Here is a 13,192-nt window from a genome sequence, read left to right as displayed (position 1 = left end):
TTGAGCATCCTTTGATTTCTAGAGCAGGCTTTAGCACAGTTCCCCAGCAGTGCAAGATCTTTGAAACACTTTCCTGTTTGATAATTTGTTGCCAATATTTCCACCTGTTTGAGCTGCAAACTAACAATATATCAGGGGCGCAAACTTTTTCCCCTGCCGAATGTCGTCCTCTCCGTGCGCCCCGCTCCCTCCTCCTCCTTACCTTCATTCCCGGCGTCTGGACGTCATGACGTCACAGCAAATGACGCCGCGTCTCCAGATGCCGGCTGAATCAAGGTACGTAGGGTTACAGAGGCCCTGCAGCTCCCCCGGCAGGCACTTCATTTAAGTGCCTTCGGGAAGCGCACGGGGACTCTGTAAAGCCGAGCCCCCCGCCGGTAATCTCGCGCCCCCCACTTTGCACACCGCTGCAATAGATAATGCTATCTTAGTCATAAGAATACAATGTAGCTGTAGAGTTACACTAAAGGAGGGATTTGCAACTGAAAGGCAGCTATAAGTTACCCCTTGGAATCAGGATTTTGCTGATCGATCACGGGGAGAACGAATCGATTGCCAGTTTAGGTAATTAGCTGTCAATAAAGGTAATCAAAGGCATAGCAAAATAAAAAAATTCTGCTTGGACTGCTTCTTTACAACAGTGTTTAAGACTCCCCACATGGGCCCACAGTGTATGTTTTGAGATGCAGCGCGTTATGTTTTGAGATGCAGCGCGTTATGTTTTGAGATGCAGTTCGTTATGTTTTGAGATGCAGTTCGTTATGTTTTGAGATGCAGTGCGTTATGTTTTGAGATGCAGTGCGTTATGTTTTGAGATGCAGTGCGTTATGTTTTGAGATGCAGCGCGTTATGTTTTGAGATGCAACGCGTTATGTTTTGAGATGCAGCGCGTTATGTTTTGAGATGCAGCGCGTTATGTTTTGAGATGCAGCGCGTTATGTTTTGAGATGCAGCGCGTTATGTTTTGAGATGCAGCGCGTTATGTTTTGAGATGCAGCGCGTTATGTTTTGAGATGCAGCGCGTTATGTTTTGAGATGCAGCGCGTTATGTTTTGAGATGCAGCGCGTTATGTTTTGAGATGCAGTGCGTTGTTTGTGTGTTTCTACATTTCCAGCTCACTAAATTCCCCCACCAAATGTTAAAGCCGCAGGGAAAAATACAGGATTTATTTTTTTATAAAATGTTTTATTATAAAACCCAAAGCCGCCTGGTCTGAAGGCGCAACCTAACACACTGTTGGCGCCCGGTCATACCGGGGCGCAGCCTAATATACTGTCACCACCTCACCTGGAGGCGCAACCTAACTCGCTGCTGGTTGGTCCTGACTCAATAGAAACAAAGCAAAAGTGCCTCACCCTAACTTGCTGCTGTTACTCTGCTTGCAGGGGATGGTATCACTCTGGTGGGGGCAGAGGATCTCTGCTGCATCCTGTACAGGTTTCAGGGGGAAAGGGGCTCTGTGCACCCCAGGTCCCTACAAGCAGGTAAAAGTGATGCTCTGCAGGTGGGTAGCGATAGTATAGGAAGCAATGATCTGTAGGCTGTAAAAAGTGCTGGTAGAATAAGGCCACCTTGCCTGCCCTTGGTAAAAGAAAGAAGAGTGACAGTGGAGCAATGTTCTGCACAAGTGGTAGGAAGGGACTGTGGAGCAATGCTCTGCGGGTTTAGAAACGGCAGATGAGGGCCATTTGTCCCACTTTGCCCTTAATAGAAGAAATCAGTGGAGTGGTGCAGTGCTCTGCAGATAAGTACCAGTGCTGGATAGAGCAATGCTCTGCAAATCTGACAGTAAATAGAACAGCCGCCTCTAGTCCTGTAATCGAAAACAAAAGGAGCGATGGTCTGCGGGTCTTTTGGAGGAGTGAAGAGAACACAGCCCTGCAGGACCCCAGCTGATGAAGGAGTGACGCTCTGCAGGTCTCCGCGGGCTGACGTCACCAGAACGTACCAGCTGTGCCTTTGCATGTTAAGAGGGAAGCCGCAGGGTCCCGTGAAGTTGGGGAGGGGGGAGACATGGTGCTCAATGTCGCCCGTGAGGCTGTGTGACGCGTAAATCCTTCCCCTGGCAACATAGTAAGTGCTTCTTTACCTGGGAGAGAAGAGGACACCGAGTGTTACTTACTGAAGTTCCCCAATGCAAAAACCAGCACCAGCTTTATCAAAGGAAAGCTATCCCACCGAAGGCCACTGGAGATTTCCTTTTGCTAAATCCCAAGCAGCTATTTTCATTTGGTTTTGCAGCCGGGAGACACTCCCTGTCAGGAGGCCGTGGGGCAGCTTGTAATAAGCGTGTTGCAGTTCTATCGGGTTCAATGAGGAAATAAAGACTGAGCAAATTCAAAAGAGCAACCGTCTTTTATCTCTCCGCTGCCTTGAAAGTTTATATTTTATTCTGGCATAAAGGATGCGTGTGTTGCACTTTCATTGAATGAAAGAAGAAAGAGATTGCATTTGACCATCTAATTCTGCACAGCTCTGCTAAATTATAATAATATTACCCTGCTGGTAGCACATCTTCCCGTGCTACTGCCGCATCTCACCTTGCTGCCGGCACATCTCCCAGCGCTGCTGCCACATCTCCCCACCCTCCTGCCCCGCTGGCATATCTCCTCCCCCCCCCCTTGCTGGCACATCTCCCCTGCACATCTCACATCACGCACACACACAGGAACACACCCAGCCCGGATCCAGCCAAGGACACGCCCCCTCCCTTAGTAGCCGCCCCCGCTCCTGCTCTAACATTTTTGCAGGACACCCGAGGAAACTTAGAATGTCCATAATTTGGGAGGTGAGTCATTGGAAGCTCAAAATAGTTGCGTTGACCTACAAATCCGCAGCACAATATCCAGTAAAAGTTTTGTTGTGCTACGTCGTGCCGTTTGTGAGATTTCGATGCTTCGGAGATACAAACGGAATAACAAACTTAGACATATAGTATAGCTATATATACACACACATAGATACCTCTACCTATACATATATACATATACGTATGTATTTATCAGTACCGTTGTTAGCCGAGCTTCAATAATCAAAAATGAATGACGATACCGTTCTGTGGCTAACGAAATGCTTTTATTTGTGCGAGCTTTTGAGATACACTGATCTCTTACTACACAGGGGGGGGGGGGATAGGTCCCTAAAAGTCTACATGCGAATGGTCAAAAAGCCAGCTAAAAGCCTTAGACTTTGTTTTCATATGGAAGGCTGATGCTGTGCTGGAGCTAAAAGACCTTGATACAAAAACCCGTAGTTTTAAGAAAAAGTTTACAATTGTAAAGGGGAGATTCACTTAATCTGCTATCTGTGATTGAACACGATCATGCGTTCGCGGCTTTTTAAGCAAATGGCAGCCAGCGAGCGATGCCAGACTGGCGGACCCTAGTGTATCTCCCAGTATGTGTTCGGAGCACTTACTGGTTCTGCTGTTCATGGCTTGGAATGAATTCTTGTCTCTGAAAAGCAAGGAAAATACAAGTGTTTGAACTTGGAACAAGTCAATGACACGCGATGCCTGTGCACCCAGCCACCCCTGCAGGAGGGAACAGAGCGACAGAAATAACAGGTGGTCAGGAAAGGGGGGGAGATGGAAGCGCAGAATTAGCCAAAGTTCACTTTTCCTGTGAATAATGCAGATTTTCAAATATTCCCAGTATCACAAAATTCGAAAATAACCCTGCAAATTTCTTGGTTCCAAAAATTCAATATTTGGATTTATTTATTTTTCCATGAAAATTAAAATCACTCAAATTAGACAATTTCATTCAAATAACCGAGGTGAATTTTGACCCATTCATCCACGTCTTCTGCTGATCCACAAAAAAAAGTCTCTGACTGGTCCACAGAGTAATAAATATTCTGTGCTTCCTTTTTCATTTCTGATTAGGATAGGCATTTAACAAATAGATATCCGATGTGGCTTCGTACCAGAGAAATGTGCAGGAAATGTTTACACCTTTGAGACAGCTAAAAGATGCAACAAATTACTGGTATACTGTACTACATTACAACAATGAGGAAATAATCTCTGTATAAAGCACAATTTCTCTGGGTTTGCACTTAGGTCTCTAATACCTCCATGACTTTGGGAGAACCTCATATTGGGAAGACATCCTCTTCCATTCCCGACCTGAGGAGGTGGCGATCCAACGTGGTCACAGAGCAGAACGGCTCACACATTCCGGCACGCAAACTGTGTTTACCTTTCAAGGAGCCCCTATCCCGGTATTGTAATGGCGCCCCCTATATACTGTATACACGCTAACACAGACAGGGACTACTGCAATACAAATAAAGCAATAGCCAAAAGGTAGACAACAAAAGATAAGGGTGCCCAATGCTACATCCAATTGACAAAACATATATGGTAATAAGTATAAAGTTTAAATACTTCAATAATAATCATAATTACTTGGTTATTTAGTTAAACCCTTTGGCCAACGTGTCATAAGCCTGCATACCACGTCAAGGTATAACCAAATTAATGCAGGTCCTACACTACACTGTGAACCCTTCCTTTTACCTCTGTATGAGGGGGTGTTGGAGTTTGAGCTAGCTGGGAATGTGTGTGTTAATCAATTTCTGACTGGCAACAATTGTATGGAGGTAGGTGGCACCTCCCCCAGAGCTCACCCCCCCCCTCACCTTTTTAACTTGGGAGGTCTTATTACTTTGCTGCAAGAAGAGGACCTACTATGGTTCTTTCCCCTCTTACAGAGGTAAAGGGAAGGGTTCACAGTGCAGTGTAGGACCTGCATTATTGGTTATACCATGACGTGGTATGCAGGCTTATGACGCTTTGGCCAAAGCGTTTAACTAAATAACCAAGTAATCATTATTGAAGTATTTAAACTTTATACTTATTACCTTATATGGGAATGTGTGTTAATCAATATCCAAAAGGTACCAGAACACCAGATGTATTTGCATTTTTTTCCCAATGTAACAACGCAAATCTATACGAAAGCGGAATAAGGAGAATGAATAGAAAGATTTAATTAGAGGAAATCATTTACATCAACAAGGTGAACAGAACTTCTCCATCCCGCAGGCGCGGATATAATACAGACGCGTTATCACAAAGCGGCGCGGTTTGGAGGCGTTACGGCTTCATGTGTTTACATTGTAAATGGCACGATAACACGTTCCCGCCGTCACGTGTGTGAATGCCTGATCGTGCGATAAGAGCTGCTATATCTGTATGCCCTGTAGCTGCGTCCCCATGGAGAGGATTTTAGCCCCATTCAGGTGAATGGAGCCGATTCCGGGGGCCACAGACCGAAAAACAACCATCACGTAACAGATACGCTCAGGCGCGGTTATACTCACTCGGCCGGCGGCGGGCGGAACCTTCGCAGATCTCCCTGGAACACACGTCCTGCTGCACTTTGTACACCCTCCTATACCTGCACAAATCATAACAACAAGACTAAGATTTCCCCTATAGATTTTTAGGAAGCACGAAAGGCGGGGCGCAGTCTTTATAAAACGTAGCCCCAACTTCAGAGTATAAAATATATCAGGATTAACCCAATCAGTGCCAGATGGCGGGCATGGTACAGGCAGTCCTCGCTTTACAACGAATGGCTTATCCAACGCTGTGCAATGCATACCTGTGTTCATTTTTACAACGCCAAAACGGCTTAACCAACGCTCGTACGACGCTTTGCAACGTTGTGTATGTGTGTATATATATACACATTCACATAAACAACGTTGCAAAGCGTCGTAAGAGCATATATATATAATATTATACTATATAATATTATATTATACTATATAATATAATTTATTATGTTATATTATATATATAATACAGTATATACACTATATAATTTATGTGTGTGCTGCATATCTTATTGCCTGCATAAAATATTTTAGTGTTAAAAATGCCTTCAGGAATGGAACCTTTTATTTACACAGTGTTCCTATGGGAAAACGTGTTTCGCTTTACAACGTTTCGCTTTACAACGCCATTTTGAGTAACGCATTGTGTCGGATAACCGAGGACTGCCTGTACATGGGCACGAGCGATTATCCCATATATTCCAGCAATAGGCACTTGGCCCTGAATTACTAGGTATTCCTAAAAAGACTTGTTTGGTCTAAGAAAGAAGAATCTATTAACAAGTAGTGTGTATTTTCATTAATGACCTTTGTTTATCATGTACATCATTGTAAAAATATCCAGCAGGTTTCTAATTTGCAGATAATGATGTAAGAATATTTTTCCTTATGAGCCTCGCGGCTGCGACAGAGGCCCCGGCGACAAATCGCTGAGCAGTGTATACCGAAAATAACAGATTTATCATCCCGATTCCATCACTTCAACCCTGCATCCTCCGCTGCATTCCTGCAGTATTTAGGGACGAGTCCCTAACCAACAAACGTGAAAAAAGCGGTATGGGGAGATATTAACCCCCCGTGCGCTGAAATCAGTGAGGTTTTGGGCAAAAAGTTGGGACTGTAATGGAATAAAATACTGACTTCTTATCAGTGAGATGCTAAAATGAACAAAAAAAGGCAGACTCCAAATTAGAGCCTTACCAGAACTGGCCGAGAGGTGACGGGTGAGGGGTGAGAGGTGAGAGGTGACGGAGGGCCTGCAACGAATTGCAGCACAATGGATTAATATATTACGTGTGTGAAAATGTCAGCTGTTGCGTTGCAGGAAATGTTGTACATCATGTTTTACATCAATATGTCACTATAATGCAAAATCCATTCTACACCAAAGAACGTGGATGAGGATAAAATGTTGAAGTTGCTAGGACTGTTCCTTTAATACGATGTGTAGGGGTTAAAAGTTGGCGAGAGGGACAGAGGTCAATGACTTACAAGTGGTGACAGACTCCTCCCTCCCACACAGGGTGTGACAGTGTCTCCGAGTACAGTCTGGTGCAGAAAAAGGTCTCCTTCCTGCAAGCTAAATGACAAATGTGTTACCCCCTGTCCAACCACACACAGGACCAAGCCATGCCCACATTACTCCATCAACACATCTGTACTATCACAGAGAAGCCTAGGCCATTGAACACACACACACACACACACACACACACACACACACACACACACACACACACTCAAAGTATTGTCCCAAGTGTGTGTGTGGAGGTAAGTGTGTGTGAGGGTGTGCTCTTTAGTAATATAAAATAGTTATCGCTTTTCTCCAAATGGAACTCAAAGCGCTTCACGATTACAATATGGCGCTCAGTGCACAGAATGTTACTGGGACATTCCCTGCTCTAACAAGCGTACAATCGCTGTTTGGTGCCCGAGACACAGAAGTGACTTGCCCAAGGTCACACCGGACTCGCCTACTTTTAGTAGCAAAATAATAGAACATGTATTCCTTACCATCATGTTCTTTTCCTGGAATACATTCATGGTGGTGATACGTATGGAGAGCTCAGCCCATCAGTCTTGAGTAGGACAGAAAAAGCTTCTACAGGTGGGACATAAAAGTCTCCTCCTCTCACCTGTAGGCAATGTTAGGATTTCCCCAAGCTAAACCTCCCTTGCTATCTCCTATTAATAGGGATGGGAAAATACTCACCGCCATTAACTTATTCCAGGAAAAGAAAATTACGGTAAGGAAAACATTTTCTATTTTCCCGTTCAACGTTCATGGCGGTGATACCTATGGGACATTCCCAAACAGTCAAGTTAAGGGTGGGAAGATTAACATGATACTTGGAATAGTACAGCTTACCGCTGTACTTCCTGGTTCACCGCACCTTCGGTTTCCGGCACGCTCCTGTTGTGCTCCCGCTTCTAACGCTTCGACACATGCACATCTCCTCGTGGGGTCAGACTCCCGCTGTGCTCTGAAGCGACTCTGCAACACTGGAGCATCGGCGGAGGAGAGAGAGGCTCAGAGAGCTCCGCCTCCGACTGAACTACACTGGTAGTCCTGCAGTGAGGGTCCAAAAAACTACTCTACTGAGGACAGAAAAAAGGCCGACTACAGGTGACAGGAGGAGCCTTTGTATAGCACAAGCCTTTGTATAGCACACCTGTAGAAGTTATTTCCTGTTCCACTCAAGACTGATGGGCGGAGCTACCCATACGTGTCACCGCCTTGAACGTTGAACCGGAAAATAATAGATTTCTTCTTGCAGCACACCAAGCAGAAGAGTAATGCTGTATATAGGGAGATTAAATGACTTGCCCAAGGTCACAATGATGGGATTCAAACCCGCTTCATAGGCAGTGACAATACCACTGAGTTACTATGTATCAAATGTATTCAGGTCTCCTCTCTGCCAGGGTTAGATCTCTGTTAATGCAGCACAGAAACTCCATACCGCTGCAATCACTAGGTACAATTCTTCTTATTGGACACAAGGAAAATACATCTCATTGAAAGGAAAGGGAATTTTTACTTTGACCAATCTTTTCTCCCCCTTTTTTTTTGCCCCTGTCATGCAGCCGAGTTACTTACCCTGGTAAGTATCTGATGAAGCAGGGGGTCCCAAGAGCTGAAATTAACGTGGTTCAACTCTGGAGAGCCCCGGCTTCCTATACATGTATAGGAGGAGGGGGAGTGGGAGACAAACAGAATCCAGCAGGAGGAACTGATCCTTTATGTACAACGTAATATTAGATCATGTTAAATACAATTGTTTTTGATCCTCCTTAGGCTAAGGTCCCGCTGCACGCGCCACACGGCCACCTTGCTTGCCGGCGACGCGTGCAAGTCACTGCACCGCGATCTGCAGTGACATTTTTCCGGCGGGAGGGGAGGGGGGGCGCGGCCATGACGTGAGGGGGCGGGACCATCACACACAAACAGCGCAACACTGCAGACAGCCCCACTCCGCCCCTCAGAGGCACTCCCCGCCCCTCAGGCACACACACAAATACACAAATACACACAGGGGAAATCGAAGCAAAGGGGGAAATCTGAACGGGGGGGGGGGGATCGGAGCAGAGGGGGGAAATCGGAACGGGGGGGGAAATCGGATTGGCTTCTGGGATCCAATCCGTGATTGGTTCCCTTGCATGCCACGTGACGCGGCACTCGCCGAAACCACAAGCTCCTTGTAGCTCCGGCTGGCTGACGCGTCACAGCACGCAGTCAGCCACGCCGAAAGGAGCCAGCGGGGACATCCAGACCGGCGGTAAGGGGCTGGTGGCCAGCGGCCGCGCGCGCCGCCGGCCGCAGCGGGACCAAAGCCTTAAAGCAGCGGTCCAAGCGACATGTCTTTCGTTTTATAGATTTGAAGCAAGGGGTCTTCGGAGCAGAACCCCATTTATTGCAGCTGCGGGGACCTCGTGCGTGCCGAGATACAGATGGAGGTTTGTGGTGCCGATATCTCTGCTGTTTAAATCTCCCGTGTCACACGGCCCATGGATAGGGTGACCAGATTTACAAAAGTAAAAACCGGGACACATTAAAAAAAAATTTATAAAACAAATGATGTCACCAACTGCGCCCCTTCTCCTTGGTCTCTCTACCCCGCTCTGTCCCCCCTTCTCTCACACACACACCCCTTTCTCTCTCCCTCCCCCCATATCCCTCTATTCTCGTTCTCCCCACCCCTACATTCTCATTCCACCCTTCCATGTCTCTCTCTCTCCCCCATTCTCTCTCTTTCCCCCCATTCTGTCTCCCTTCCCCCCTCCCCCCATTCTGTCTCTCTCCCCCCATTCTGTCCCCCCTCCCTTCCCCCCATTCCCTCTCTATCTCCCATTCTCTCTCCCCTCATTCTCTCTCTCCCCCCCCCATTCTCTCTTCACCCCCCCTTCCCCCCATTCTCTGTCTCTCTCCCCCATTCTCTGTCTCCCCCCCCATTCTTTGTGTCTCTCTCTCCCCATTCTTTGTGTGTCTCTCTCCCCCCCCCCCACTCTGTGCCCCTCTTCCCATGCTGTGCCCCTCTCCCCACACTGTCTCTCCCCATCCTGTGCCTGTGCCTCTCTCTGTCTCCCCATGCTGTGCCTGTGCCTCTCTCTGTCTCTCCATGCTGTGCCTGTGCCTCTCTCTGTGTCTCTCCCCATGCTGTGCCTGTGTTCTCTCTCTGCCTCTCCCCATGCTGTGCCTGTGTTCTCTCTCTCTGCCTCTCCCCATGCTGTGCCTGTGCCTCTCTCTCTCCCTCTCCCCATGCTGTGCCTGTGTGTCTCTCTGTCTGCCTCTCCCCATGCTGTGCCTGTGCCTCTCTCTCTCTCCCTCTCCCCATGCTGTGCCTGTGCCTCTCTCTCTCCCTCTCCCCATGCTGTGCCTGTGTCTCTCTGTCTGCCTCTCCCCATGCTGTGCCTGTGCCTCTCTCTCTCCCTCTCCCCATGCTGTGCCTGTGTGTCTCTCTGTGTCTCTCCCCATGCTGTGCCTGTGTGTCTCTCTGTGTCTCTCCCCATGCTGTGCCTGTGCCTCTCTCTGTGTCTCTCCCCATGCTGTGCCTGTGCCTCTCTCTCTCCCTCTCCCCATGCTGTGCCTGTGTATCTCTCTGTGTCTCTCCCCATGCTGTGCCTCTCTGTGTCTCTCCCCATGCTGTGCCTGTGCCTCTCTCTCTCCCTCTCCCCATGCTGTGCCTGTGCCTCTCTCTGTGTCTCTCCCCATGCTGTGCCTGTGCCTCTCTCTCTCCCTCTCCCCATGCTGTGCCTCTCTCTCTCCCTCTCCCCATGCTGTGCCTGTGCCTCTCTCTGTGTCTCTCCCCATGCTGTGCCTGTGTGTCTCTCTCTGTCTCTCCCTCTCCCCATGCTGTGCCTGTGCCTCTCTCTGTGTCTCTCTCTCTCTCTCTCCCTCTCCCCATGCTGTGCCTGTGCCTCTCTCTGTGTCTCTCCCCATGCTGTGCCTGTGCCTCTCTCTCTCCCTCTCCCCATGCTGTGCCTGTGCCTCTCTCTGTGTCTCTCCCCATGCTGTGTCTGTGCCTCTCTCTGTGCCTGTGCCTCTCTCTGTGTCTCTCCCCATGCTGTGTCTGTGCCTCTCTCTGTGTCTCTCCCCATGCTGTGCCTGTGCCTCTCTCTGTGTCTCTCCCCATGCTGTGCCTGTGCCTCTCTCTGTGTCTCTTCCCATGCTGTGCCTGTGCCTCTCTCTGTGTCTCTCTCTCTCTCCCCCCCCCCCCCAATTGTGTGAGTGTGTGTCTGTGTCCCCCATTCTGGACCATACCTGCATGGGTGGGGGAAGCCATCTTGAGCCCTGGCAGCAGACACCGGAAGTTCTCACTGACACTTCCGGGTCTCACTGCTGGGGCTCCGCAGCTGAGACCCGGCCCCTGCTCTCCTCCCTGCTTTGTCTGCTCTCTGCTGCCCCCCCCCTGCTCTGATGGTCAAAAGCGGAACAGCCACAAAAAAACGGAACATTTTACAGCATGCAGGGCAGCCGGGACAGAGACTAAAAAACCGGGACAGAGGTTAAAAAAACGGGACTGTCCTGGCTAAACCGGGACACCTGGTCACCCTACCCATAGGAAGCCGCAAGGGATGCTGTCACGGCTTCCTATTGGCCAGCAGAACGTGGCAGCTTTAATGCCGCCATTTCGATAACCCCAAATAGTCCGTTCTGGGCTGCTACTGCCACCCCATAGGAAGATAAGTATCTCGGGAAGCAGGGGCTCCCCGGAGCTGAAATTAGTGTCGCTTGGGGTGCCTCTTTAACAGGCTGTTTGTATTAATATTTAGATTTAATCTTATGGAAAATCAGGGAGCCCAAGGAAGGCATTTTAAAAGTAAGACTTAACCATTTTGTTCCGAGAAGTTGCTCTTCCCCTGCTAGCAAAAGGGTTAAAATACTACAGTAGTTCTTCCCCACGACACAGGCCGGGTTCCCATAGGACAGATTTATATGTAGAGAGACAGATAGTGTGAGTACACATACCCAGCTGGCACTGCTGTCCTTTAAATCCAGGGGGGCAGTCACAAGTCTCTCCGTTCACACAGGTCCCGCCATTAAAACAAGGTGTCTCCAGGCAGGCCCCTCGCTCGCCTGCGAAAGGTCAGAGATTATGTTTAGCAGCTGAGCCAAACCTGAGCGCAGAAAATCCCTCTCACACTTCAGTCTCACTGATCTTCTGCGGGAAGGGACCATTGTCCCCTGCTTTTTGTAAGGATTAGGGGTTAAGGTAAGGAGTAGGGGTTAAAGTAACGATTAGGGGTTAAGGTAAGGACTAGGGGTTAAGGTAAGGAGTAGGGGTTAAAGTAACGACTAGGGGTTAAGGTAAGGACTATGGGTTAAGGTAAGGACTATGGGTTAAGGTAAGGACTATGGGTTAAGGTAAGGACTATGGGTTACGATTAGGAGTAGGGGTTACGGTTAGGATTACGAGTTAAAGTAAGGAGTAGGGGTTAAGGTTAGGAGTAGGGGTTAAGGTTTGGATTAGGGGTTAAGGTAAGAAGTAGGGTTAAGGTTAGGATTAGGGGCTAAGGTAAGGAGTAGGGGTTAAGGTTATGAACCTAGAAGTCGAAATATAGACGAAACGCATGTGAGTGAGAGACGCTGCTCAGGGATATCGAGAAGCCGCTGTGAGAGCCTGCATGTGCTGTAAGAGCCTGCATGTGCTGCAAGAGAGCGTGCATGTGCTGTGAGAGCCTGCATGTGCTGTGAGAGAGCCTGCATGTGCTGTGAGAGAGAGCCTGCATGTCATATATGTATATATCAATATATTTGTTGCGCCTTATTTTTGTTTCACACAGTATTATATTGCTCTGCACGGTATTATATTGCTCTGTACAATATTATACTGCTCTGGACAGTATTATATTGCTCTGCAATACACTGCTCTCCCCTCTGGATTCAAAAAGCTGAAACATCTCTGCTTACACAATATTGCCCGGCCTGACTCCCCTGCCTACAGTCTCCTTTTTGTAACTGAGACGCAAAGTTCCCCCTATCACTGTACTGCAATATGATCTGTGCCGGGACCTCTGTCTGTTCTCGGGATGCAGGACTCTCTCCTCCTCACCATCTCATTGCCCTAATGAGCAGGGATCCTCCCCCTTTATACTCTTACCTTCCCTGTTGCTGTGCTCAGGGTCCTGCAGCTCCAGAGCCTGCCTCACTGGGACGGATGATTCCTCTGGAGTCTCCATTCTGATTGGAGCTTCAGGCTCTAGAATCGAATGGAAAAAAAAGGAGGGTTAGAAACCAGCTGGGAATTCCAATAACCCTACCCCGCTAGTGCCTGCAGATAATCATTGTGACGGTGAGGGGGTAACCAGGCTCAATAATAAAGGTTAAGCCCACTTGGTTACCCC

General features: G+C 48.2%; 1 protein-coding gene across 1 annotated transcript in view; it reads right to left on the bottom strand.

Moving 5' to 3' along the window:
* Window positions 1-1,165: 1,165 nt before the first annotated feature.
* The window catches only part of SNED1 (sushi, nidogen and EGF like domains 1), a 110,592-nt gene continuing 98,565 nt past the window's right edge, over window positions 1,166-13,192 (bottom strand). The window contains 6 exon segments of the mRNA XM_075569544.1: window positions 1,166-2,090; window positions 3,419-3,456; window positions 5,330-5,406; window positions 6,839-6,926; window positions 11,817-11,924; window positions 12,949-13,047. Of these exon segments, the coding sequence (XP_075425659.1) occupies window positions 3,431-3,456; window positions 5,330-5,406; window positions 6,839-6,926; window positions 11,817-11,924; window positions 12,949-13,047 (398 nt within the window). The 3' untranslated portion in view covers window positions 1,166-2,090; window positions 3,419-3,430.

Source organism: Ascaphus truei, chromosome 14, assembly GCF_040206685.1.
Source record: "Ascaphus truei isolate aAscTru1 chromosome 14, aAscTru1.hap1, whole genome shotgun sequence".
NCBI lineage: Eukaryota > Metazoa > Chordata > Amphibia > Anura > Ascaphidae > Ascaphus > Ascaphus truei.
This window is presented reverse-complemented; position numbering and strand designations above follow the sequence as displayed.